Raw genomic sequence first — 27,998 nt, forward strand, 5'->3', positions numbered from 1 at the left:
CACACACACGATAAACCAGACTGACAGCGGATGTCCACGCACAAATACAGGCATCACACTCACACAGACATACACACACAGACACTCACACACAGTCACACATGCACACATACACAAACAAACAAACACACAAACACAACACTGTTCCACACAGTAAAATGTAAGCAGTTAGTTGAGTCGCCATGGTAACTTCTGAGGGCAGGCTGCCAATCAATCAGATCATTAGGGAGAGAGGAGTTCTGTGGCTTTCTGCACATGTACACGCAGACAGAGAGACCGTCAGACACACACACACACACACACACACACACACACACAGGTTTTCAGCTCACATTCATCAACCTCTCAATTATTTTATACTTTTGATGTAAACATCTCCAACAATTTATATTTTTCTCATGAATTTAAGTTCAGACGTTAAGTCTTTCCAACTCTATTAATAGTAGTACAATTACAGGTGGAGCCTGGGACATAGGACGCAGCTTTTAACATCTATCTATCTATCTATCTATCTATCTATCTATCTATCTATCTATCTATCTATCTATCTATCTATCTATCTATCTATCTATCTATCTATCTATCTATCTATCTATCTATAAACCCTTTGTCTCTTTTTTTCTCTCTTTTTCTTTCTTTCTTTTACTCCTTCATTTGTATTTTACATAACTTCTTTCTATCTTTCCCTCCCTATCCATCCATCCATCTACCTCTTTCTATCTATCATCCCCCTCTCTCTTTTTCTTCTTTCTTTCTTTCACCCCATTTCTTTTTACTTCTTTGTTTCTTTCTGTTTTTCTTTCTACTCCTTTTCTCTTTCTATGTTTCTACCCCATTTCTTTCTTTCTTTCTACTGCTCTCTGTATATCTCTCTCTTTCATTTATCCACCCCAATATCTTTCCTTCTTTCTTACTACTCCTCTGTCTCTTTCATTCATTCTCTATTCTCTTTATGTTCTATTATTCTGTTTTTCTTACCTTTTTCTTTCTCTATCTACCCTTCTCTCTGTGTCTTCTTTCTTTCTGTCCTTTTGTTCTTTCTTTCTTTCTCCATCTACCCTTCCCATTTTCTTTCTTTCCTTCTGTCCTTTTCTTCTTTCTTTCTTTCTTCAGCTCATTCAGCATTGTTTCAACAATTTCTTCAGCTCACTCAGCATTGCTTTCAGCATTCACACCATTTCCATTCTTGGAAATGTTTTTTCTAGTTATTTTTCCACTTCCGGCCGACTTTCGATTCGCTATGCAGGACATATTATATATCAAAACGTGCGGCTTGATCGGGATCGGTGTGCTATTACTTTTCTCAACAGTTTACGAATTTTTTGCGACGTAAGTCGCGAAAAACTGCGCAAAATTTTTGCATTGAAATCAATGGGACGGGCGGGAAAAAAAGACCAATCATTGGAGTTTAACAAACGTCTACTGCTCAGGCATACTTTCACCTAGAGACTCCATTTAAACTTTAAACAGTAGACACAAGTCTTGTGTATTGGCGTATTACTCCACGTTTTGATAGGTCATATAGTTTTTTTTTTTTTTTAAAGTATATTTTTTTGGGCTTTTATGCCTTTATAGATAGTACAGTTGAGACAGACAGGAAATGGGGAGGCAGAGAGAGGGGGGATGACATGCAGCAAATGGCGCCCGACGCGGGACTCGAACCGGGGCCGCAGCGAGGACTGTGCCTCTATACATGGGGCGCCCGCTCTAACCACTACGCCACGCGACGCCCCAGGTCATATAGTTTTTGATCAATCCATGATCAATGACCATGATCATTTTTGGAGAAATTATGAGATTATAATGGGTGTGTATTGCACGGAATGTTCGTGTCAGAGTGGGTGACATCATCGGTTAGAGTGGGAGAGATGCCAGAAAAACTCCAGATTTTTTCTCTATCCAAACTCCAAACGGCCACAATTTACACTCTACACACATAATTTCGGCCACGGTTGTAGACGAGCTCATCCTTGATCTCTTAATCTGCTCAAAATATCAGAGAGACTTACAGAATTTAAACTCTGAGCCTCTAAGTGCGGCCACGTCTGTCTCTGCTCCTCATTGAGTCCAATACAAATATTTTCTGAGAGAAGCAGAACGGCCTGATGTTTTAAAACTGCCAGCGTCGCCAAAATATTTACTGTAGAAACACCAAATCGTACCGAAATTTTCAGTAAGTCCTTAGAGCAACGTTGATCTGTGTTTTGTTCTGATAGGAGTTACCGTTTTCTCACCCTAAGCCTAAATGTGAGACCGGTGCAGAGGCAGAAAATGGCTCTTTTTCTCCACGTTTCTGTCTGTCTCAGCCTGCAGGGGCCCCTATCGCCGTGGTAACCTCTTTGATCCTCAGGCCAGAGCTCGTTAACTTCATAAACAATCCACCTGGCGCTCGTTTAAATGTTTATAAACACCGACACAGCTAAATCAGACTGACACAGGATGCAGCTACTAACTAACTATGTGTCAAGTCAGTCACACACACACACAGAGACTCTAGAGCCAGCTTCATGTGATTACAGTTACACACACACACACACACAGTTAACCTAATGTGGTTACAGCTCCTCCATATCAGTGCTTATAGAAAGATGATCATGTGTCTGTCCGATCAGCTCTGTCTTGACCTTAAGATCGTGGGTTTGATACCCATGTTGACAGAGATGGCACAACCCGCAGTAGCTCCCGTGGCCCATTCAAAATTTCCCGAGAGGAAATTTTCTAGTTTTGATTATTGTTGAGATCTTGCCCATGTTCTCTGAAGTGGGCTCGAATATCATCTTGCATGTGTGTTTAAAAAAAAACAAATTTTTTATCAAATATCTTCTTTGAGCTTGCTTCAATATTAATTCTGCATCATGGCAAATATTTGAACCTTGAAAACAATTCACTGCTACATCACAGGATCTGACTGAAACATTGTTTTTATTAAAGACTCATAAAAAAAAATCCAGCAAGACACACGGGTTCAATTTGCTTTTTTATTATTCAGAATTGAAGACATGAGCTCATGCAGATCCAACAAGAGGATGTGTGTGAATGGAAAAGCGATGGAGAACAGTCTTGAACGATTCCAATAAAATGAGGCTTCGGCCATCCGCTCGTCTAGATACAAATTTTTTTCCCCCTCTAAACCCCTTCTGATCAAATTCCCTTCAGACATCACTCTGCATCTTTTCGGTCACATCACAACAGCGTAAATACTGATTTGCAGATGTTAATGTTTTTGGAGGCTTGTATCATCCAGATGCGGGCGGCTGATCATATTAGAACCACTTAGCTACAGCATAGCACGGTAAAAGACGTAGAAAACACAAACACATCAGTTTGCAGTGAGCTCACGCTGACCTTAAAGTGCAATTTTCATTTTCGGCTTTGTTGGATTTGCAGAAGCGATGGTCATAATTCACACGGGGGCGATGATGAGGGGGGCCGACAGAGGGCTACATTATCAACTACAGTATTAGTATCAAACACTACCTCATGGTTTACATGTATTTCCAGGTCTAACAAGTTGTTGACTGCTCTATTGCATAGTCTGTAACTCATTTAATCTCTTTCTCTTCATAACAAATACTACTTGGGAATTACTGGAAAGAATAGGATTGTTATTTGTTCCATTATTATTTCTAATAATGCTCAACGATTGCCTAAACAGTTCTAGGCAAAAGACAAGCATTTCACACTGTCCACCTAGCTTCGTATACGGTTTATTGGGTTTGTGCTACTATGCAACGCTAAATCAATGCTTTTAAAATCCCCATCAATTTACTGTTAAAGTCAAAAATGTCACCAGCACAGGAAATATCTCAACATGATATCACTGCATGTGCAAAAAAGAAGAAAAAAGATGTTACTACATATAAAGGACCTAGAAGTTACATCATAATTTCACACAGAGCGCGCAGGCAAGCAGAAAACACACACACACACACAGACACACACACGCTCACAACCATAAACATAAACACGCACACAGTCTCTGCATGTACAGCAGCACGTCACGCTGTCTTTATAGGAAAATGCCCTCAGTCCAGCTAAGTTAGCTCAGCTCAAAAGATCAGATTATACACTATAATCCATGTAAAAAATAAAAATAAAACAATAAAGACACAGTCAATGCTGATGCATTCGCAACTCAGCGGGGACACAAGACAGACGTCTCAACTGAAACATATCCACTCATTAATGTTTACACATCAGACTTTTTTTTTTTTTTTTCAATATATGTATTGCCTTTTTGGATGTGAATGTGTAGTGTGTGTGAACGTGTAAAGCATTTTTCTGTCGCTGATGACTGCTTCACTGTCTTTTTGAGAGCTTGGAGCAGTTCAGGAAAAGGGGCAGGAAGGCAAACTGGAATAGATTGTGATTGAAGTCGATGGGTGAACAAGGTTTTTCACTGGCAGTCGACGGGTTGACAGGTTTTCACAGACAGACAGACAGACAGACAGTGTGTTACATGGATACAAAAGGAAGACGTCGTTATTGGTCAGGGAACCTTCTTTCGATTTCCTGCAGGACGAGCTACATCGGTTCACAGATGATATTTGATCACAACAGGACGACCTTTCACTATTCACTTCTTTTTCTCTCGGTTTTTACTGTTATACAAAAAAGTCATACAAAAATACCCCAACATTACATTCAATGAAGGAAATTTGTCAATTTCTGAAAAAAGTGCTCTTGCATAACTGATCACGTATGTCGCTTTCCTTCTCTCTCTCTCTCTCTCTCTCTGTCACTATCTCTCTTCAGGTAGTTTGTTTCTAGACAAAGACCACGAGGGAGATTCACAGTATTGGGGGTTAACAGTTGGTGGCCAGACCGGTGGGTGCACGTTTCACTCAAAGAAAAGTGCAAATTAAGTTGGGACAGAGTGTTCAGGGTGTGCGAGAGTTTAGATGCTGCCAGGGGGACAGCAGCTGCCAAGAGGGAGCGGTCTCAAAGTTGCTGCGATGCTGTCCTTCGAGGAGGACAGAGGAGACGAGAAGGGAGGAGGATACGTCACAACAACCAGGAGTGAGTGGCGGAAGGGGCAGAGTTGGTGGCGATACTGGCTCAGGGTGAGTCTAATCTAATCTAAGATTGGCAGGAATCATGTAAGACGTTGTTTTTCCTTGGTTTTTCAACATGGTCCAGCCAGAGTCCAGAGTCCTACTGTAGGAGACAGACGTGGGAGGCGTTTGGGGGAGTAGAGGGGTGTCTGGGGTATCGGGTCCAGCAGTGAGCGTGTATCTCACGCCTCCATATACTGAGGAGGAGGCTCCTTGGGTGGAATGGCAATGGCTTCCTCGTACGGTGGCAGCAGGACCTGAAATGTGACAGAACCAAAAAGGGGCTCAGTCCAAACTCAGAGAAACTCCGTTATGAGTTACACAGTTCAACTGGGACAATTTTAAACCATTGGATTTTCCTGAATTGGCCGCACATCCTCCACAACTACCTGTGATGAAACCATCAGCTATTGATGCTCAAAGATCCCCTTTTCTGAGATTTAAACTACATGGTAAGAGCAAATTAAACTGGTACCGATGGTAGCAAGTGGTGAAAATGTTTAAAGGGATCCAAAATCAATAATTCACCAATTTTCTACTCACCGTCATTCCAAGGAAGGGTTTGGAGGACTTTCGGGGTTATCAAAACGCTTTTGGAGTTCCAGGGGGGTTTCCATATAATGGCGGCGGATAGAGCTCACTTTTGAATCGTCCAAAACACACACCATGAAACATCCAAATACCTCCATACTGCTCATCCGTACTGACCCAAGTGTCCTGAAGCCACGACATGAAAAAATTAATTTGATCTCTGTTTTTAGCCTTGTTGTAGTAGTAGCTCCCAGTGGCGGCACGAGATGCACGAGATTTGCTACGAGATGTTCTCCCGTGTTTACCTCATACATCCAATGGTTTACAACAGCAAACAAACATCTCGCAGCAAATCTTGCGCATGTGCACAAACATCAACAGAGCTACTGGGAGTTACTGCTACAACAAGGATAAAAACAGATCAAATAAATTTTTTCGGAACAACTTTTTCATGTCGTGGCTTCAGGACACTTGGGTGAGTACGGACGAGCAGTATGGAGGTATCTGGATGTTTCATAGTGTGTGTTTTGGACGATTCAAAAGTGAACTCTATCCGCTGCCATTATATGAAAATCCTTTGCCAGCCGGACCGCCCTGGAACTCCTAAAGCGTTTTGCTAACTCCGAAAGTTCTCCAAACCCTTCCTTGGCATGATGGTGGTGAATTATCGATCATGGGTGAAGTATCCCTTTAATCAAAATGAAGATGTGGGAAACTGTGACTGACATCATTTTCATACTTTAAAAGTCATCTTGATTTATATTGTTCAATGACTTTTTCCCTGTTTAGTGTGCAGTTTAAACTTGTGATCAAAGAGGCTGCTGCTAAGCAAAAGTTATGTAGCCTCATGTTAAGCTGTGTCCAAAATAACTGCTGTGTTTAGTCATTCACTAATCCCTCTGTAATAGGGACAAAGTCGTCCATCAACGGTGAGCAGTGAAGGACAGTTGGGATGCTTGAAATCATAATTTTGTGTTTGAGTAGTTCACATGCTGATACTCTCACGTTGTGTAAACGTTTTCGGACAGTAAACTAGTTCATTGTATAGTCAACAGGAAGTGATTTCACACACAGCCTGAGTCACTGTTGCATGTTTCTGCCCGATTCCTCCCAGCCCTTTATGCTCCTCCATCCCTATAGAAGGCATTACTAGCTGGAAGGACAACATCCCTCTGCTCTGCAGGCCGCGCTGCCTCCTATCTACCAGAGGTCTTTCTCTGTAAATGGTGTTATAAAACCAGCCCTGCTGCTAATTCACTGAGAGAGAGAGAGAGAGAGAGAAAGTGAGAGAGAGAATATTCTCGGAGGGGATTGAATTGTGAAACAGTCAGGGAGGCCCGGCGAACACATCACGGGGAGGATTTGAAATGAAGCGGACAAGCAGACTGTTATGTAACGTGTCCAGAAGAGGAGAGAGAGAGAGGGGGGGGCAGAGATATATAGAGAGAGGAGAGAGGAAAGAGAAAGGGAGAGAGAGAGAGACGACCCTTGTGCATTTTAATGGCATTTATATAAAAGCGGGGCAGATAAGCAGCTGGGTACTTGATGTTCGAGGCTGTAAAAAGCCATTTAGACACACTGCTGGCTTTCTAATAGTAAAAATAGAAGGAGCACTTTATTCACTCTTCACTGTTTGTGGCGAGAGGAGCGTCATGATAAAACCATATCGTCACTGCTCAGGCCGATACGAGAGTCCTGAGCCCCAGATATTTGTTTTATGTAGATTCTATCTGTCCCCTGACACTTCTCTAATTAAAATTCACTCAGCTTATTCTGTGGCCTTCACTTTGACCCACTTACTTTCGCTGTTTGCTGTGTTCTGTTTTGTTTTTACATTATTGAAGTAGATTTTTTTAAAAACATGTATACTAACACTAAATTTCTGTTTTCATAAGCTACCGTATTTCCTCTAATAGTAGCCGGTATCTATTTAATAGCCGGGTCTGTTATAATGGCCGGGGGCGTGGTTTACACGAACAAATAAAGGCCGGCCCCAAATACAGGCCGGGTCAATGGGAAAAAAACAAACAAACAGAAAAAACCTGAATTTCAGTCACTGTGGATGCACTGGTCTCAGGCGGCCAAACACGGATGCAGTAACCCACAAGTGCCAGCAGATGGCAGTAGCTAGATCTGAAGTGCCACATGAACCCACGCTTCAAGGAAACAGTCACTGACAACTCGACCGAAGAGAGCTTTAGCAGCATGGCGTGTCACTACCCGATTTGCGACGCTACCCGATCTGTGACAAAACTGGTCTGCGCATGACATGGTGTTACTTTTATTTATTTATTCATTCATTCTGACCACTTGTGCTCCAGCGTTTATTAGCCTAATCCTGTCCAGCTGATCGCTGCTGTTGCGGTACCTGCTACAGTAATGTGTAAAAAAATATAATTAATTGTAGGCAGAATGAAAACTGAGCACGGTAACTGTCAAATTTGAGCACCAGCATGAAACAGAGGAAGAAATAATAGCCTCTCTCAAATATAAGCCGGTCTCCAATACAGGCCGGTTCCCCTGGGCAGCTAAAGTAAATAAAGGCCTCGGCCTCTATTAGAGGAAATACGGTAACTACACTGAAAAATGTTTTAATATATTAGTTTTAAAGAAAATTTGCTTTTTTGTTTTGTTTCGCTGTGTGTAATTTGATGATTTAAAATTCACCTTGGTGACAAATTTTATTTCTAATCCTAAAATTCACATTTAATTTCTAATCCCTATAAAAACCAGCCCAGACTCCTTCTTTATGGAGAACTGAAACCGCCAAATGGCAAATTCAAAGACTGGTAAAAATGTATGAATACATAAATAAAGCTCAGTGTCATTTTTGCAATTTTCTTTCTTTTCAAAAAACAGATTAGAAGTTTTGTTTTGTTATTTCTATTGTTGTTCCCTTGTTAGTTTTTTCATTCCAAAAAAAATCCAAGTTACATATTAAGATTTGTATTTTTTTTACTTTCCATTTTGATTATCTAATACTGTCTGGATCACATATTGGGCTGCTGCAGAGACTGACAGGGCTGCTAAAAACATTATGGATTTTTTTGGAAGTAGAGGCACGCACATCCCAAAAAAAGAAAAAAGAAAAAAAGCTGTCATTGGTGCTGGATCAGAAATCAACCTTAAGGCAAAGAGTCAGATGAAAGATCAGCACATGGTGCTAATAGCCACCCTGCTATTTTAATAAAGCAATGTTGTGGTCTACCAGAGATCTTAATCAGAAGGATCACCAAGCAGAACAAGCAGCAATAAAGAACAGGAAACCATTTGAAAACCCTGAGGGGTAGTTGAAAATAGTCGGTTTCACTTTAATTGTTAATCCATCTAGTTCTAATCGATTTTACAATTATAAAGTCCATCTAGTTTTAGTAAGTATTTTTTTCAACAGTTTTTTTGACTGACGAAAACAGGACTTCTTTCCCCCTCATGTCTGCTCTCCACCATACCTGCAGTGGACGAACCAGACCGGCACATATTCAGTATTTGTCAAAGGCCATATGATACACAACAGGATATCAGACCCTGCTGGATAAGCTCCTGCCTGTAGAGTCCGTTTCGTAAGGTGAAAAACGTCAGCAGTGAGCCGCGGCCGTGACAACACAAGGACAAAGTGACAGACAGATGAAGAGCTAGGCATTGAGACGGCAGCGGGTGTGAGACAGATTAATGTCTTATGTATCAGTGTGGAGGATTACAGACAGACAAATGGAAACCATGACTATGCTAAAGCCTCTGAGAAGCTTCGTGAGTCAACACTGAGGGATGAACGACACAGGCTACAACCAGCTGGCCAATCACACGTAGGGATGATGACCTACAGCACCTACTGCACTGACACCAACAAGTCTACGGTGACAACACTGGGAGATTTAACAGCTCCGCAGAAGGATCTGGACTGTTTACACTGCAGAGTCGGCACTACTCACTACTCTGTCGCTGTATGTAGAAACTGTGACATGACGCCTATTCTAGTAGCAGGACCACACTAACCTGAACCTCTTGGAAATTAAAGAGTTATTTGATGTGTGAAATGACCTGACTTTTTTTTTTTTTAGATTGGTACAAAAGAGATTTCAACATATATTCAGTTTGAGACTCTCTGATCTTTCTCTTTTTTCTTAATTTGAAACAGTCGATACAATTTTCGGCTGTGAGGTGAAGGTGGTGCTTTTCCATCTCTTATTAATGTGGCTTACGAATAACGAAAGCAACAGTTTAAGGTATATCTTATTACAGAAATTATTTCCCACACTGAATAGAAAACCATTCCCATCTTCTTGCGTTAAACGGATTCAGTGAACTCTTCAAGTAGGTTGAGGTTAATGCGGTTTGAGAATTTAAAAAATGAAAGATGTTTATTTTTCTGAGTCTAAATTGCTACTCTAAGCACAATTATGTAGCTATATGAAATATATTACATTACATTACAAGTTATACCTAGAATCCTTACCTTGTACATTTAGAGGTATCAACTCATTTAACTGCAATAACATGAAAAGTGAATATAGTCCTGTTTTAGTAGAGCTCTAGAGGTTGAGCCTTGCATTTGACACACAGAAGTTCAAGTTTAAGTGCTTCACATAGTGATGACAGTGACTTTTCCAAAGCTTTAGCTCTAATAAATTGAAAGCTTATAAGCCAAAACTGTATTAAAAAATCAATAGTGTGCAAATGCAATTATATCATGATCTGGGAAAGGGGGGGGGGTTCAGGATGTCCTTGAGGCGAGGAGCTGAGAGGTGCTGATGAGGAGTCGGACTCACCGTGGTGTCGTTCGTGGTGACATAAACCAGGACCTCTGTGGTGCCCCTGCCGCTCACGTATCTGTAGCAGTTCCACACGCAGCCAATCAGGTAAGCCTGTCCCGGTAGAAAAACAAAGAACACACACACAATGACCTTTAGCCACGTTGTCTCCACTTTTCATTATCACTGATGCTGCTCGCTATGATCTCATCCATTCACCAAGGTTAGGGATGATGACAGCAGAGATGCGTCATATCAATACCTCATAAAAAACGGTGATATAACAGTTATCTTTGGGAACGTTGAGATGGGTAAGGACACACAGCGATTCAATGTTTCCAGTATTTTACCAAAAGCAACTTAACAGGCATCTCCTGCTCCAGGGAGGCTGTGCCTTGCACTGAGGTTTAGGTTTGTCTGACTTGGCAGAAGAACAGGAGGTTCATTGTGTTTATGTGTGAGTAGCCTGCTGAGTCGGTACCTCTGCCAGCAGTAAGAGCAACCAACCAACCAGGACGCCACACAGACTGCCAGCCAATCACTTTACCATCTGCTGAGGTGACCTCCTCACTGTGACACCAACTCTTAACTGAGGTCAGCTTAACCACTATGCACCGCAGCGCTGCACAATTTTACCTTTAGAAACACGTTATGTTGCTAACACAGCAAACAGTAGGACCGAACCAGTTCAACTTGTTATTTTGATCAAATAAAACAGCGCATTTTTTCTTTTTTTTTAATCATTTTAAAATTAGGGTTCACTCTATAGTCATTTTTATTTTGTTTGGCTGACTGAACAGGTTGTATCTTGTATATTGATGCAATACCGGAGGAAAACATCACATTTTTGTTCTGTCCTTGAAGTAAAATGGTTATTTTGTTTGTGAGGTACAGTAACATTTTGTAGCAGAGGGGCTGTGCTGCACAGTCTGATCTTGGCTGTTTATATTCTACAGTACGTCATACCATCTCTCTTCATTCATTCATCCGAGCTCCAGTCTATTTACACCTTTGTATCTGCTGCATCCTCTCCCCTCCTATCTCGGCTCATTTCTCTCTTCAGCTCTACTTCCTTCTGTCTGTCTGCATCCGTCATTTTTGCCAAATGCAGCCGAGTAGAGGATTTTGGCTTTTGCAGGAAACTTCAGCAGGTGCTGCCTCTGTGCTGACAACCAGATGCGTCCTTGAGGTTTCAGATCTGGCCCCCCTCCCAGTCGACTCACTCAACTATCATCACTAAAGGCAACAGTAGCAGCAACTGTACTGAATATGCAGCCCATCAATAAAAACTGGGCTCTATTGATTTTGCTTGGCAAGGTCTTAGCAAGGACACATGTGGATTTAATCTTTAATTTTGTATTTTGGAGCGATGAGCAGTCCAACCACGCCACATATGCTGTGCAACAAAGCTCTGCGCGTCTGAGTGGTGACATTTATAACCCTTCTCTCTCTCTGCCAGTCCGGCAGTTTGTCTTCCAGTGGCTGCTTCCTATCATAAAACCCCGGCTCTGGCTTTGGATATCTGCCGAGAACATTTCCAATCTGAGCTTAAAGGAGAAACAACTTGATCTGATTGTACACATGACTGCAACTTCATATTCCATCTCGTTCCAGAGCCCCAGAGCGTAGCTGCGCCTGGAGAATCATCCATGCATTAAGGGGGAATTAGCTTGACGGGAGTTGGTTTCCTGTTGTCCCTGACCCGCCGCTCCCTAACTGCGTGATAATCTCGTGAAGAACATTGATAATGGAAAAGTTCACAGTGACAGATTCATTATACATGCCATATGGTTCATAGTGCGAGGAGATGTGCAAAACTATGTGAAACTTAATTGCTTTAATCACATTGCAATGTGATGAGCATATCTATAAACAAGACTAGATCAAACCCAGTATATGGCTGTAGCACGTCGTAGGCCAGTTGCATTTATCCCTTTGTCTGATTCTGCTTCTCTCTTCACTCTGTGCTCACATACACAGTATTTTAATACAGCTGGAGACAGGACTACTTTTTTTATGTGTGTCCTTTTAGAAGAGCCCATGTGTTTTTATCTCTTTGTGTCTAAAACAGTTATTTAACAATGAACCATTGTTGAATAGGATTGCATCAATGATTCATGGCTTTCATGCATCCTGAGAGTTACTTTTTTTTTTTTTTTTTAAACCTTCTACTTAACAAGTGAGAAAGTTAGAAGCTCATTCATGTCGGCTGTCAACTGACTCATGGGTGATCTCATGATCTCGGGATGGCAGCACTGACAGAAAGTAGCTCTGGTTTGTCCAAAAACAGAAACTAGATTTGTTGCTTTGCGGCTCACCTTGAAGGAGAGGATGCAGCCAATGAAGAGGAGGACTGCAAAAACTAGGCACATGTTGTTGGTGGACATGATGTCCTCTTTGTAAGGGAATGTCCCCGGCTGAAGGAAGACAGGTAGAGAGAGGAAAATGAAATAAATAGCTGTCAGATCATCAAAGAGAGTTATCAGACAAACTTTACTTTAAATGTGTTGAGTCAGTCTGCGTTTTGACTGTGAAGAGTGAAATGGTCCTCACCAGCTGCTGGAGGTAGTCCTGCACTGTGTTGGGATAAACCACCACGCTAATGGCTACCAGTGTGTTAAGAGCAAAGTCGAAGATTTGGTAGCAGAAGAATGGAATGATCCAAGCAGCGTGTTGCTTCAGAGGAGAGATAGAAAAAAACAAAGGTTGGGAGGAGAAAGGGTTTGTTTAACAAGTTCATAAAGCGGTTACTGATCATCAGTCCATCTTAAGGCTTTGCAAACATTTCTCATTTCTGTTTGTTTACCTTGTAAGCACCGTATGTTGCCATGCCACATATAAGAATCATAAGCAGGGATATTGCAGTGGCTATGCAGATATCTGCAGAGAGAAAAACACAAACACAACTGTGTGAGAACAGATAATCTAGTTTAGCAGTGAGAAAACAGCAGAAAACACGTAACTTCATTGGAACCTTGAATCCACTGATGTAATCAAATAGTCTTTATGGGGACATGGATTTATGAACAAAGCACCTTCAGTAACCTGACTATTTTTAGCGCCCAATCTGCCTTGGATAAAACATGATCGGCACGTGGGTAATTGTTATGCAAGAGGTGCTAAATTTGACTAAATTTCACACCCTTCTCACATTCACGTTGCAGCTGTGAGAACTGATGAGACCAAAGACAGGACGTTCGAACACGCACAGCTAAAGGAGCTCCAGATCATCGTCATGAAAACAACTTCCATGACGATTAAAGCGCCACACACACACACATCTAACAGTAATTATTACTGTACTGATAGACCAAGGAAATGATGACGTCCTTCTATCTTAATCCCCTTCCACACATCCTAAGCACATGTTCACACATGCACTACATGTGTAAACAATACGTGCACACAGATGATGCACTGCCATTCGCCTCAAAGGATGCAGCTGTATCATCTTAGTTTTAATTTCAGGATTTCTCTGCGTATGATCAAAGTGATGTTGGTGGGACTGACACCTGCCTATTTAAAAAACCATGACAACAGCTTAGCTCCATCCTCTCCCACTGTTTCACAATCTTTTGACTGACGCGGCACAAGCGACAACGCTTTCTAAAAAGGGGGGAGTCAGTCAAGATGGCCGTTTTAATCCGACGGAGAATTAGAGCAGTCATTTTTAATCAGAGTAGCCAGTGACAGGGTCTGTGGCGTTCCAGAGGCGACTCTGATGATGATAGCTGCCGGAGGGGAAGCACTCAAAATACACATGCACTCTGATTTGTTCACTATGGTGCAGAGCCTACTCAGCCATGTCTGTGCTGAGAGCAGCATTCTGGGAAAAGAAGTGCTGGGCAGAGAGGAGAGAGAGATTTTTTTTTTTTTTTTTTAAGAGATGAAGAAACACATGGGGTTTCATGGACATGCTGTTGTTTTTAACAAGCTCTCTCTGGCAGAGCACAGCTTGGAAATATTATATATATATATATATATATATAATATATCCAAATAATATTGTTACCAAGCCTTCAAACTGTATAATGATATTTTCAAGGACTCGGTCGATACAGTGTCTGGTTATAGCTTGAATGTTGACTGTGAGGAGGCATTTTTCCTTTTCAAACATTTTAACTCTGTTCAAGAAGCACGCAATACTATCTTTTATACATGTTGACAATGTGGTAGTGAGATTGAAACATGATCGTACTGGCTTCTTGTACTGTTTTCTAGCTCGTCACTTAGATGCATCAGCTGAATCTGTACTGGAAACAAATTAATGTCACAGTTTTGGTCTTTTTTTCTTGTTGTTTCAGCCACTTCAATATGTGTTTTAACCCTAGAGCGGCACTGAGAGGTTAGGTAAAATAAGATTTTTAAGTCTATCATCGAGAGGAAGCAATTTGCATTTAAAAAGATGCGACTGTCTAACCCCTAATCCTTCTAGATGAAATCTTAAAACTAGAAAATAAAGCAGACCTCCAAAGCAAATCTGCGGTGATTCATCTTTAATGGGTGTTTTGAACGGTAGAAAACAGCTGCAAGACACAAATGTTTTCATTCTTGATTTATCTGCTGATTATTTTCTCAAACATTGTCTGTCACCTCTTACAAAATAACAAAAACATAACCCATCACAGTTTCTGAGAGGCAGTGAAAGATAAACCAAAGGATAATGAGATTGCAGTGATATAAACAAAGACATCGCCACAAAATTTATCACACCAGTCGACAATTCATACCAAGTCGGACAGGTAACAATGAGGGGATGAGCTGCACTCACTTGCATCGTCCATGACATCAATGTCAGTCCCCAGCTCGGAGCTGGTAAGGTGGTAGCGGTACTGAATTGGGTCATTGAGAGCCGACAACAAGATGAGTAGAACCACTGCATTGATGAGCTGTAAGGAAATGAAAAATATTTTTGATAATAGTGAAGATTATTGGGTTGACCTTCAGATACTTTGTCCTATCTACATACTTTTAAAAAAATGTTTTCTATCTGTGGCAATTCTCTGACATAAGTACATAAAAAACAAAATAAATCTTATCATCATAATTCATGTAATTAACACAGATGTCAAATAAACACAAAACACCACTGAAGATCAAAATAAAAGCATCTATCAGTGCAAACTAGGAAGGTTAAGACTAAAGACTTTTAGTTACTCTTTAAAATGACACAGGTCTACTGCTGACAACAAAACATTATAATAGGGGCCATGGAGAATGATGACTTCTGTCCATCTGTCATTTAGTCTGCTCATTTTGGGCTTAAGAGTTTAGCCTCCAACATCAAAATAGACAGTTAATAGAGCCCAGGGTGACATTCAAATGGCTTGTACCTCCTAAAATGGACCAATCGGATCTAATACTGGCATAATATGAAGCACTGGTGCTGATGCAGGGTCATTGAAAGGGGTCACTGCATGCAGCATTTATCCAACCAACAACATTAAAGACAAAATTACTTAATGAGTTTTAGATTTCACCTAACGTCAGAACATCTTTATTTATAGAGGTATTTATTGCTTTTTCTGGCCTTTGCTCCATTTGATGGGACTTGTAGTTGTAGTAGTAGTAGGGTCAAAGACAGAGGGGGGGGGGGTGACGCTTACTAAAGGTCAGGGATTTACCAGGCTTACTGGACTATGTTTAAAACTTTAGGTTATCCCATGCGGGTAAAAACAGAAGCAAACCCCTATATTTAAACCGGTACAAATGTAGGACAGATCAAACAGGATGGACTGGTACAGTTATCAATTCAACATGAGGGGGGGAAAAAAGTGCAGCTTAAAGCCAGGGAAAGTAAAGGCATGGTTTTGTTAACACGATTAAATTTGATTAAAATGAGACAGAATAGAGATGAAACAAGTCTCCAGAGCTAATGCTGGTGACAAATAAACAGACACTGTGGTTTAAAAGTGCTACTTCACGTCTGTAACCGAGGACATCCTCAAAATGGCAATTCACAAATGAACCCACAAACAAAACAGAAAACAGCAGCTAGCTAACTTAGCTTTTCGCTGTTAAACTCACTGACGCTTCATATTTTGTGCACATTTCGCCGCACATACCACCATTTTTAGCCATTTGTGAAGACATACAGGCTTGACATCGAGTGATAAATATTGTAAAAATCGGACTTACCATATACCATATCCCCAGGATAATGGTGCCCGTCCGTACATGGCAGCAGAGGCAGCAGCTCGTCGAGTACCACCGGTCCCACGGCGAAATCATCTTTTTCTTTATAGCTAATATGTTATTATCCCGCACTGGATTTCAAAGCTGTTTCATGAATGCTGTCGAAATAATTTGTTCAAGTGGTGCGAGGTCCGGAAAAGAAAAGAAAGACGAGGGGGCAGCCAGTTGACGTCCTCGGTGCTGCTAGGACCGCCACATCCGAGGAGCCTGTAGTGTTTGTGTTTGAGCCGCTGTTTCGCCTGTTTCAGCAGCGAGTGGAGTGAAGCGCTCTGCTCGGCTCCCCTGGCAACCGCACAGAGCGCAGAGAGAGAGCCGTTAATCTGGCTCATCCCGAGTCACGTGACCACCGGAAGGTTTTTGACCAGGCTCCAGGGGCTGGATGGTGATGATGATGGACCTCAAAATGCTTCACAAACACACACATACACACACACACACACACACACACATATACATGCATACAAAATGTTTATGTTTTTAAAGTTTTCTCCTTTAATCACAGTGTCTGTTTTCTTGTTTTGTTTTTTTCTTATTGGATTTATCTTCGTTGTATGTTATTGCCAACAATAATTTTGAAAAAAACAACAACAACAAAACAGTCATGACAAATGTGTATTCACACTTGGTGTAGAAATATAGGCTACTTGAATGTACATTCATAAAAAAAACACACACACAAAAAAACTAAAGGTCCAGTAAAGTCCACAACAAACACAAACACACACACACACACACACACACACACACACACACACACACACACACACACAAAGACAAATCTCCGTTTTCGAATAAGGACCTGCACGTCTGTATGTCTTGTCCACCCCTGGATTTATCTCCTGTTTGGGCTCAGGGTAAAACTAGTAACTGGGCCCCCGCTGACCCCCTCACAATACAACACAGTTTCATTATTTATTTCCTTATCAATGCTGACCAGGCCAATTACTATAGGTTATTTTTTTGAAAAATTAATAAAATCATCAGTAATGTAGGCTACAGTGAGAGAGCTCAATGCACTGCAACTGAAGAAAACACTTTTAAAGATACAGTTGTGCTACAAATTCAGAAAACTGACTCTGCTCCCCTCTCCCCATAGTGATTGGCAGGTTATGGGAGGTCCAACTCCCCAAAATGTGGTCTGAAATACTGAACTCTGTGGATCTGTGATGGACTGGAGCCCCTTGGAGCACCATTAAGGCTTTCAAGCTAGGAGAGCATAACCACAGAGCTGAGGTAACAAGACCTCTCTTACCCTGCTCAGGTTTTATTGTGATCCATCCCCCCAGTGACTGAAGGTTGTGCTGCCACCAGCGAGAGCCCAGCCCACTAGAAATAGGTTATTTTAAATCATTTTGAAATTGTACTTTGGCTTTTTAACTGATGTCCTGTTTGGTCGTTTTGGCCTAATGTGGCTCCTAACTGGTCCAGGTTTTAGAACCTTTTAACTTTTAATTGCTGTGTTGTGACATTTCTTAGGACACACAAAAAAGTGAGAGACTGTGGGTCACACTTTTGTTGAATGTTTTTTGACTATTAAAGTTGTGAAGATGGTTGCCTGCGTTAGCGGTGTTAAGGAGTTTGGTTTATTATATCATCAGTATGGCACGGTTCTATTATTGCTAATATTTAGCTTTCTTTGTAAATTTCAAGTGATGGCAGATGAAAGTCAAATGCCAGTAAATGCAGCATTTAACAGGCAAACTGTCTGCTGCAGGTTTACTGCGTGGTTTGTTGGGTTGGGTTTGTGTTGATCTGATTGATAGTAAGTTAACTTATTCATATGCACTACAAATACACAAGACCTTCATATAATAATTAAATTAGACACATCCCTGCATTCAATTGTTGTTTACTCAAATGTATACAGGGCCATGTATTATTCTGGCATAACACTGCTTTACGCTCTGCACAGACCGGGGGGAGCACAAGGAGTCAGTGAGGCCTTCAGGCCCCCCTCACAGGCTCATCAGGCTGTGCTCCAATGCAGCTGTTTGAAGCCTTTTTATGAAGTGAGTCACAGCCTCCTGAAAGTAGGCCTTCAGTCAAATCCATTACAGAATGATACAGCCCAATTTATTCTTGAGATTTAGGAAGATGTCATGAATGTTTTTCATTTCAGAACTAGATCAAATAGCTGGAGATCGGTCTGTTTGTGGTGTTGGAACAAGAAACTCTCCCCATGTCCGTACAAACATCCTGAACCAAGCCTGACAGATGGACCAGTGACCACAGCTCTAAGCTCTGGTGGGTGGACTGCATCACCATCACATTAGGGGATTTTCCTCCCCTCGCCATGACTTAATAATGACGAGACTGCCACCTCTTTAAATGCTGGAGTGCAATCAGAACAGATGATGTCAAAGTGATTTTTCCTGTTTTAATGACAAGTCAAGTTGTATGTCATGTTGTCATTATTAAACAGACACATTTGTGTAGATATAGAAAAGGCTTTAATATAATGACCGGAAGTCTAAAGCCCTTTAATCTCAGACCTCAGGCGTGCTGGAGAACAATAAATCCCACTGCTAGGGTTTGGGTGCACTGATACATCAGTTTGGCTGTATAATGTCGCCACACTCCACTGACTTGTTTCACATCATAGGATTATGTGGGTTTTAGACACAGGGACTTTAGATGGATCTTTAAAAAAAAAAACACACAGGAAAAAAAAACGCATTAGCAAGTGATTCTCATAGCAGGGCTTTGAGCAAAGCGCAGTGCCATCCATTTCAGAGCGACCTTCATATCTGCCTTTCATACACACAAACCAGAAAAAACATTAATCATGACAATCCGCCAGCCAGTGAGGAATGGAAAAAACGTGATATCTCTGTGAAGTGAAGGTGAATGGAGAGCGAGCCAGAGATTGTGAGAGATTAAAAACTGGTAAATCCGAAATGAACTGAGAGATAAGGGATGGAGAGAGATGAGGCGAAGGAGGTCAGGCTCTGTAAGCGTGCCACGCGACTGCCTCACCACATTGACTGGGGCAGCGGTTTGGCCTCAGGAGGGTCACTGCAGCCGGAGCCTATCACAGGCCTGCTGACACAGATTGCACCAAAGAGCACCATGGTCAGATCTCATTGTATTAATCACAGATTTAGGATTAGTTTGACAGAAAACGTGAAATCAACATGTTAGTGGACAGGGAGAAAGCACCATCTACTATCAGTATTGCATATGGGGACTTGTGCTGAATGAATATGCCTATAATTCAGATGTAAGGTTAGCTAGGCATGAAAACATGATTCAAGAAAAACAAAAATATGCAAACCATAGTTGAAACAAAACAGAACTCTTAGGACAAGGTGATATCAAGCATTTCTTATTTATTTTTCATTTTAAACAAACAGACATAGAAATATCATATGTATCTCCTCAGTAAACAAAATGATTCACAAAAACCATTTCCTAGAGACAAGTATATAAATACATTGATTGAATCATCTTAATCATCATTAAAAAAATAACCCCCAAAAAAAGGTGCCTGAAGCCACAGCAACAAATCATTTTGTTCTAACATTTCTACTAACAATCATGTACCACCACCAGCTGATCAATACCATGATGCACTAGGGCTTTTTGCCTACCAGCAACATACATTGGATGACCACAGAAAAGCTGCAATTTGTCTCCTTAAAAAAAAAAAAACGAACAAAAAACTATTACACTATTTACACTGAGTGGTACTCCAGGACCAAGTACTAACAGTTAAAGCAAGAAATCATTCATTTAATTTCATGTACACAAGTACTATTATCAAAGTCATGCAAGATGAAATTTATTCTGACATCAAAACTTGCAATTAGATGGAAACTATAAAAAAGGACGGCAACGCTATATATCTACAAGTTAAGGCAATGGAATTAAATTCCTTTTAAATATGTGTAATTGTGTGTGTTGTTTGAAACCAACTTTGATATGGAATTAAAGCTGCTCCATTTCATATCTCTATATTATATGTTTTCAGCATCAATTTACATCAAAAAACATACCACCCTCCATCATATTAAATATCTTGGAAGTCAGGTACAAACCAAAAAAAGAAAAGAAAAAAAGAAAGGTACAGATTTCACATTCCGCAAAAAAGGTAGTAAAAAACAATTAATTGACATAAAAATCAATTTAACTTTTTGCACAGTGCAATCACAGAACTGGAAAAAGCCCTTACAATCTGTACATATGGCATGGCTTTTTCTAGCACAAAAACTGGAAGAAAATGTCTTTAAAAAATCATCACAGAAACCATTAAATCTCTAGAAAAGTCAACGCACAGTCTAGTCAGATACAGACGCGATCAGAATGCTAAAAGTAAAGGGACAATACTTAGCAGTGCTACTGATTTATGGAACAACAAACCCTCCTCCTTTTCTTCACATTACAGTGCCCCCTGGTGGTTCCTATCAGTTACTGTGCTCTCTACATAACAGTCTCAGTGTTGATCCAGAACTTTCTTACAGCACAACTTCTCAGGTGTCAGTTTATGGCTGAATAAGTAGCCTCAGTGTCTTACAAGTCTTCTCCTTAAACAACAATACTTTTTTTGACGTGGAACTCAACCTGTGTCCACAGCTGCCAAACCTTTACAAACTAAAGCCCATGCACTCAAATACAGTAGATTTTTTGTGAGTCTTACTTTCAAAGGTCAAGATTGTTTTTTGTGTGTGTCTTTTTTAAGGTCTTTCCACATGAGCTGTAGGTTGGGAGTATTAAAATGACTCTTGTTCATACTAGTGGTGTAGCAATACCTTTATAGCGCCAGCACTTCAGGAAACGGGTTACAAAATACACGGTGCATTCTAAAGTTCAGTCACAACTAACAGGATCGCTGTTGTCCTGGCAGTCACATGGAAGTTGATAACTTGTGTTTTGTCCGGCAGCGAACTTACATGCTACCATGGATCAGTAAGAAAATCGATCAATTTGGCAAAAAGTAACTTAACTGAAGACTATTAGCTTTGGCTGAAGTTCAGTGCATCTGCGCATAAACCCAAAGGTGTTTTGTCTCTTGTCTCTTCTGCTCTACAAAGCTATTACTTCACAGCCAGAATGAAGAGGGGAGATAATCACAGCAACTCCTTCTACTTATGCCAATAGAAATCAATAGAAATCAATTCAAAATAGTAACACAACAAACCTTTAAGGTGGATTTTCAAACCAGCAATGACAGCTTGTTCACACACATTTCTGTGGGCACCAGCAAGACAAACAAAACTACAATTACTGCCTTGCAGTTGTATGCCTCTGCCAATCACAAGGCCAAAACCATGTCCTTCACATGAACACCAAATTTGTGCCAAATTTGAAGACGTTGTGCCCAGGCATTACTGAAAAACAACGTCCGCAAGAATGGTACGTATGGATATACCAACGGACAATCTGAAAACGATAAAAACAAAAAATTCAGCTCTGGCCATCGCCAGTTTGGTGGCCTAACATTATAATAGTGCAACATATTGGGGAATAAAAATGTGTGTTACCATCCATCCATTATCTGTACTGTTTGTGTGTGCAAGGTTACAGGGAGCCAATCCCAGCTAACAAGGACGGGGCTGAAGTACAGACAAAGAATCCTAATACGCTCACATTGACATCTATGGGATATTTAGAGTCACCAATCAACCTACTTTGGACAGGAAGCTGGAGTAGCTGTAGAGAACCCACTCAGGCACAGGGAGAACATGCAAACTCCACCCAGAAAGGCCCCGGGCCCAGGAATTGAACCCAGAACCTTTTCGCTCAGCCACCCTTGTGATACCATTAAAACTTAAAATTTACTGAAAATAAAAATAAAGAAAAATCATCTATGTTTCTAAAAAATATGAACTTATATATACTAAAAAAAAAAAATAATAATAATTTGATGCCATTTGTTTTTTGAAAAATAATAACATAAACATGTACTTTCACTGCAGGTTTATCTGTCCTGAAACGCCACTCTCGTTGCAGTGTAGCAAATAGTGCAAATTAGTTAGGATTTCAGTCCACAGGACCACATTTCACCACTATATTCAGCCAAGCAGGTGATATCTACCGCTTGTTTCCGTTTTCGTTTCGGTAAATGATAAACTGTACTTGTATCAAATGTATGAAACAGAGTGTGTACCTGGTAATTATTGCATGTGACACATTTAACAATCATTTGCATATGTTTTGTTTGGACCTGTGATGTGACTTCATGTTTCTCTTCTGGCTTTCCTCTTCTGAGAGGGTTTCGGAGGATCCACAACCTGCTCCGGCTTCTCTGCAAGCAAATTCAAAAATAAAATTTAAAATAAAGAAAGTTGTATTTAGAACCATTTCCATATAAATCTCACAGTACAATCAGTATAGTGTCTGATTGAGCCCTGAAGAAAAGTATGAGAAAGTAAAAAGATTGACTACAGCTTGAAGTCATCATTATGAAACAGTTGGAACATTAACTTATTATCAAAGACTTTTGATTGAGAGATTGAGAGTCAGAACAGGTGAAACCTACTCTGAGAGACGCTGGGATTTTGTTTTTTAGAGGCCATCACTGGAGGTTCTTGGGGTTTGGGCACGGCATTGACCTGGGGTGCTGTGTTTACCACCTACAATCAAAAAAAGATATTAACAAAACTGGGTAACAATAATATGACAGTTTTTTTCTTTTTTAATGTAGTGCAATATACTAATGTAACTGAAATTTGTCTTCCTTGCCTGAGGCTCAGATGCAGCCTCCTCTTCTGTTTTCTTCTTCTTCTTTTTCTTCTTCTTGGATTTAGCAGCTCCTCCAGATGGATCCTCTGTGTCCTTCTCATCCTCTGATACCTGCCATAAAAAACAACATTGACATCATTTTAGTTGAAAACGAAGACTACCAGATTCTGGTAAAAGAAATGGCCACGACAGGAAGTAATCAAGAGGTACTCTAAGGATAAACACTGAAATACAGACTTGCTAAAGCCCATTTCACATGTCATTGACACTTCCAGGTCCTGATTTAAGACACTATGAGTACATATTTCTGTGTGGTTGCTCTGAGAGTTGATAACAACCTTGTTGGGGAGAGGCTGATCCTTCGGTGGAGAGGTGACGACCGTCATCGACACAGGAGGCTCTTCGTAGTTTCCCCAGTGCTCTGCTGGGGCATTCCAGTCAGAGCTGGGATCCGCTGCTGCCATCCCATCTGCAAAATTCACATCAAGATGTGTGTTCAGACAAATCCTGTATGGTGTTCCTCTCTTTTTGAACAAGCGGCGGGTTGTTAAGGAGGGTGTGGTACGAGGGAAGTTTTGCTGCAACACTTACTGAATGCAGACCATTGATCGTCAACATCTGGGGGGCCCGTACACTGCATCTCAACTGAAGTGGACACTCGTTCTATGAAAGACAGAAAGGAGGTGAATCAGCTAAACCAGCTACGACTGACAACAGATATAAAAAACCTTGAAGATGAGGTGATCAGCTGGCATTTATTCAAACCTGTGGTGTTGAGTCTTCGCATGGAGAAGGACACAGGGTTGAGTTCAGTCTTACGTCCTTCAATGCCACTCCATGCTACTGGAAACACAGATTTACATAGATTTAGCTGGAATACTGTCCTGGTAGTATTTATATTCATATCCCCAGATATCAAAACTGGAAGCATCACAGTAAACACAGAGTCTTAACTTGGTTGTTATAAACCCCCTGGGTGTGTCACTTTATAAATATTATATAAACAATTGATATTCAGTGTGTCATTTTGACCCAGCAGTTGTTATAATCTTATTAGGGTTTCATCACATACTAACACCGCCACCTTTTTAGTTTAAGTTTTAATAAAGCATCTTTAGAACTTCCTTTGCACATCGATCTTCATTTTCTTGCAGCACCAGTTCAACCCAGCAGATGGCTCAGTTGGACAGGCTCTTGTAAATGACTATGATCAGATTTTGTTTCCCCCGCTTTCTTTTAAAACATTTTTTTTTAACGTTTTTCATTTTGGCAGTCCCAATGGCACCATGTATTTGTTGTTTCTGTAGCCTGCTTTGACTTGAATTTAAATACAGTGAGAAGTAGGACTACACAGTCATAAAATTGACTATGAGGACTACACCGTTCACCTGAGGTGGATGTAGCTGCCTTCAAAACATCTTTAAATTCTAACTCATTGTTTCATTTCAAGTCCAATATGCTGAGTAGTGCCACAGCAGTAAATTTTACAATCTAATGTTTCCCTACTGTTCTGCTGTGTTATACTCTACTGCTGCTTTTTCTATTGATGTTTATTTATGTGGTGTAGAAAGGTCTGCCAATGTAATACCTTGCGTCTCCTGTGTCCAGTGCTGGGTCTCAGCTGCCCCCCTGTAACGTGAAGCTGTGGACATGTTACTCCACTTGGTTCCCTCCATTGCAGCCATCTGACCTAGGAGCTTCATGGAAATGTCAGGCCAGTTTACACCGTTGACTGACGGCTCCTCTCTCCAGCTGGAGGACACTGAGGAAGAAGACATACAGAGAGTCAGAGTGTCTAAGTTTCAGCAACAACCTTTAGGCCCCATTTACACGACAACAGTCATGTCCATTTCAACAGATGAAAACGGCAAAATATTTCATCGGATGTGCCTTTCGTTTAGACGGCGACGGCGTTTTTGGGGCTTGAAAACGCAAAAAACGCAGTCTCTGCCTCCCCGTTTCCTGTCTGTCTAAACTGTACTATCCATAAAGGCATAAATGCCCCAAAAAATATGCTAAAAAAAGAAAACACAAAAAAGTGAAACCACCCTCCAGAGTGGAAATCTTAAAAACACTCCGCCGCTGCGTCCCCATGTAGGGTGCAAACGCAAAAGTCTGCTCTGCGTTTTCATCAAATAACAACAAACATGTCGGATACCACAGACTTTTGCGTCACCGTATGCACGCAGATTTCCACCCCAAAAACGCTCATCTAAACGCAAAATAAAAAGTGAGAACACAGCGCCACTTTTGCGTTTTCTGTTCAGATCGTTTCCGTGTAAACATAGCCATAGTCAAACAAATTGTGCATTTTAATTAAAGTCAGCTTAATCAATTTTTTAAAAATCGCTAAACAATATCAACAAAGCCTCCTCAGTCACACAGTTTCAGCTCGGTTTTATTACCTCCACTGGTAGCATCCACCTTTCCGGTGGTTCTTGAAGGCTGTGACTCTGAAACAAAGTGGACATAACATTTTAATGATCCAAACTTTTGATCACTGCTCATATTCTCCTCTATATTTTAACATCAACAACATTATTGTGTTATTGTTAGATGAATACCATGGCTTCCTCTGTTCTTCTTTGTGTTTGTAGGTGCTGCGGTTACAGGTGCTATCACATGGCTTTTGGGGGCTTCCACACCTCCTGAGCTACCAGAGTCCTCGGGGCCCTTGTCCTTCCTGCGCTGCTGCCTCTTCTCTCGATTACTGACTTTGGTCTCCCACGCACCTGGTGGACACAAATAACTATTAACCGAGAACCTGGCCCACAGCTGAAGACGTCAACAGGTTGCAGAGACTGGGAAATGTGATGGGTATCCACTCACTGGGTATAAATAAACTGTCAGTTTGAAAATGAGAAGTTGTGAAATTTCCCTTGATAGTCTCACCATCATCAGGCTCCTTGGCATCAATTGTAGTCACAAACTGAGCCGGTTTCACGTCTGTTTTGGTTTTCTTCTTGTTCTTTTTCACCTGCGCTGGGGCCTGTACACCTTGCACCTGTGGACAGAGAGAAATAAAAGTAAAATGAAAGTGAAGGATGGGGTTATAAAAAGCTGATACTAATGGCAATCACGTAGCCTTGCCATACAGGAACAATTGACAAGGACGGATAGGCTTCCGTTATATTTCACTGAAAAGGAAACTGTCTCAAAAATTTTAAAGAAACCTGAGGATGACTCAGAAGTCTTTCTGGCAATGCTACCCACACCCAACACCCAACCGCCAACAGTTTGAGGCCCCCTTCATGTTGGCAGCAGAAGCTTGAACATACCTTCTCAGTTTTGATCTGAGGGGATGTCTTGGAAACCACCTCAGTCACTTTAACTTCCTCCTGAGCAACAGTCACAGGCTGCCCGTTGGACTGAGACTTCTGGAGGAGGAAGACAGACCGCAGATTAACCTCATGTTGCTGATGAAATCAGTTCACCCATATTACATTTTACTTTCAAGATTTTTACACTTATTTAAACACACTTTAATTCAATTGGTAGCAACATGATGCTGAAAAAAACAAACAGTTATATTAACTTTCATTTTTCAAGACTTTCACAATGAATCAGAGTTCACAAACCAACATTTGAACTGGAATGTTGATGTTTTACATGAATCAATAACTCTGCTCTAAAGACCACTAAAGACAGGAGTCAATCGGTGATCAATAACGTTAACCCTTGTGACACAGGAACTTCAAAACGGCTCTTGGACTCAAATGTAAACCAAATAACAGCATTTTCATACCAATCCTTTGTGTTGTGTTTGTGTGAAAACCTCGTGTCAGTCAATAAACAGTTCATCATCCACCAGAGCCAGACAGAGCTGCTGCTCCATCTTGTTTTAACTAACGTTAGTTAGCCTAAACTATAATTAGCGACTTGGCTTGTCAGTTGGTAACTAGTTAGCATGATAGCCACCGCTTTTCCACGAAGTATTATTTTCTTTCATCATCATATTTGTGATTTGGGTCTTTGGTTTGCTTCATTTCATAGCGTTTATAACAAGGCACACTGTAAGGTTTGTGTGAATTAATGTGTGTTAAGACAACCTAGTTAGCTAGCTAACCAACTAACTAACTAACGTTAACGTAACTAACTGGCGTAACCGTTGAACCGGTTCTCTCTGGATGTAAGTTAATAAATAATATTATAAACTGGGTTCAGTGAAACACTTGTGTTGTTTGTTTCTGGGCTCCGCCGAACAGACGCACTTGTTTTGACTGACACACCGTGACTCGACAGTCGGTCTGCTAACGCTGCCTGCTGCGGTACCTTTTCCTTTTCCACCGTTTTCTTTTTGTTCCTCTTCTTCTGCTGCTGCGGCTCCTCTTCTGGTTTCGTTGCTTTGACAGGACCGGCCTTGGCGACGGGCTCACCGCCGCTTTGGGTGACAGCAACCGGGGATCCTCGGCGCTTTTTCCCGACAAACAACAACAGACCGCCGCGGCCACAGACGGCGGCGGCCCAGGACAGACAGAGCAGCAGGAGCAGACCCACCGCGGCCGTGGACAGGATAACCCACGTCGGGTACAGCTCGGGCTTCAGTCCCAAATCCACCCCGAACTGGGCCTGGATGTACCCCTGCCCCGAAGACAGGAGCTCCTTCAGCCGGCTGGACAGCAGCTCGGCTTTCTCCAGCGCGAAACCTTCCCAGTCCCCAGCCATGTTTCCACCAGCTAGCTGTTAGCTACCATTGCCTGCATCCGTGTGCTAACGTTAACGGAGGAGTGGCTAATCTAATCTGTCTACTGGAGAAATCTCAGTTTAACTGCAGTTAGCCGCTGTATAC

At 41.2% G+C, this 27,998-nt stretch overlaps 2 protein-coding genes across 4 annotated transcripts; both read right to left on the reverse strand.

Moving 5' to 3' along the window:
• Positions 1–2,964: 2,964 nt before the first annotated feature.
• laptm4b (lysosomal protein transmembrane 4 beta) lies at positions 2,965–16,778 on the reverse strand. Its single transcript, XM_085791557.1, has 7 exons — positions 16,472–16,778; positions 15,105–15,222; positions 13,140–13,213; positions 12,887–13,009; positions 12,652–12,750; positions 10,352–10,447; positions 2,965–5,311 (listed from the first exon to the last, which is right to left on the reverse strand). Exons 1-7 carry the CDS (start codon positions 16,562–16,564, stop codon positions 5,237–5,239), a joined length of 678 nt encoding a protein of 225 aa, XP_085647683.1. The 5' UTR covers positions 16,565–16,778; the 3' UTR covers positions 2,965–5,236.
• Positions 16,779–19,837: 3,059 nt separating this feature from the next.
• On the reverse strand, positions 19,838–27,990 carry mtdha (metadherin a). 3 transcript variants are annotated; one of them, XM_085791566.1, is made up of 12 exons: positions 27,488–27,990; positions 26,488–26,586; positions 26,102–26,213; positions 25,774–25,941; positions 25,615–25,662; positions 24,798–24,971; positions 23,975–24,052; positions 23,801–23,872; positions 23,548–23,678; positions 23,210–23,320; positions 23,007–23,100; positions 19,838–22,772 (listed from the first exon to the last, which is right to left on the reverse strand). In XM_085791566.1, exons 1-12 carry the CDS (start codon positions 27,872–27,874, stop codon positions 22,705–22,707), a joined length of 1,542 nt encoding a protein of 513 aa, XP_085647692.1. In that variant the 5' UTR covers positions 27,875–27,990; the 3' UTR covers positions 19,838–22,704. The 3 variants fall into 3 exon arrangements, with proteins under 3 accessions (XP_085647692.1, XP_085647690.1, XP_085647691.1); XM_085791564.1 differs by having other exon boundaries at positions 27,482–27,989; XM_085791565.1 differs by having other exon boundaries at positions 23,975–24,049; positions 27,482–27,988.
• Positions 27,991–27,998: the final 8 nt, after the last annotated feature.

Source organism: Trachurus japonicus, chromosome 11 (assembly GCF_045865225.1).
Source record: "Trachurus japonicus isolate A0001 chromosome 11, Traja_1.0".
Classification (NCBI taxonomy): domain Eukaryota; kingdom Metazoa; phylum Chordata; class Actinopteri; order Carangiformes; family Carangidae; genus Trachurus; species Trachurus japonicus.

Bases quoted from the DNA above. Each gene is read 5' to 3' on its own strand.
- laptm4b (XM_085791557.1), bottom strand. From the start codon at position 16,564: ATGATTTCGCCGTGGGACCGGTGGTACTCGACGAGCTGCTGCCTCTGC. The intron at 15,223-16,471 runs GTAAGTCCGATT...ATTTCCTTACAG, and splicing joins TCCTGGGGATATGGTATATG to CTCATCAATGCAGTGGTTCT. The intron at 12,751-12,886 runs GTGAGGACCATT...GTCTTCCTTCAG, and splicing joins AGGACTACCTCCAGCAGCTG to CCGGGGACATTCCCTTACAA.
- mtdha (XM_085791564.1), bottom strand. From the start codon at position 27,874: ATGGCTGGGGACTGGGAAGGTTTCGCGCTGGAGAAAGCCGAGCTGCTG. The intron at 26,587-27,481 runs GTACCGCAGCAG...TTCCTCCTCCAG, and splicing joins AAACGGTGGAAAAGGAAAAG to AAGTCTCAGTCCAACGGGCA. The intron at 22,773-23,006 runs GTAGGTTTCACC...ATTTGCTTGCAG, and splicing joins AAATCCCAGCGTCTCTCAGA to AGAAGCCGGAGCAGGTTGTG.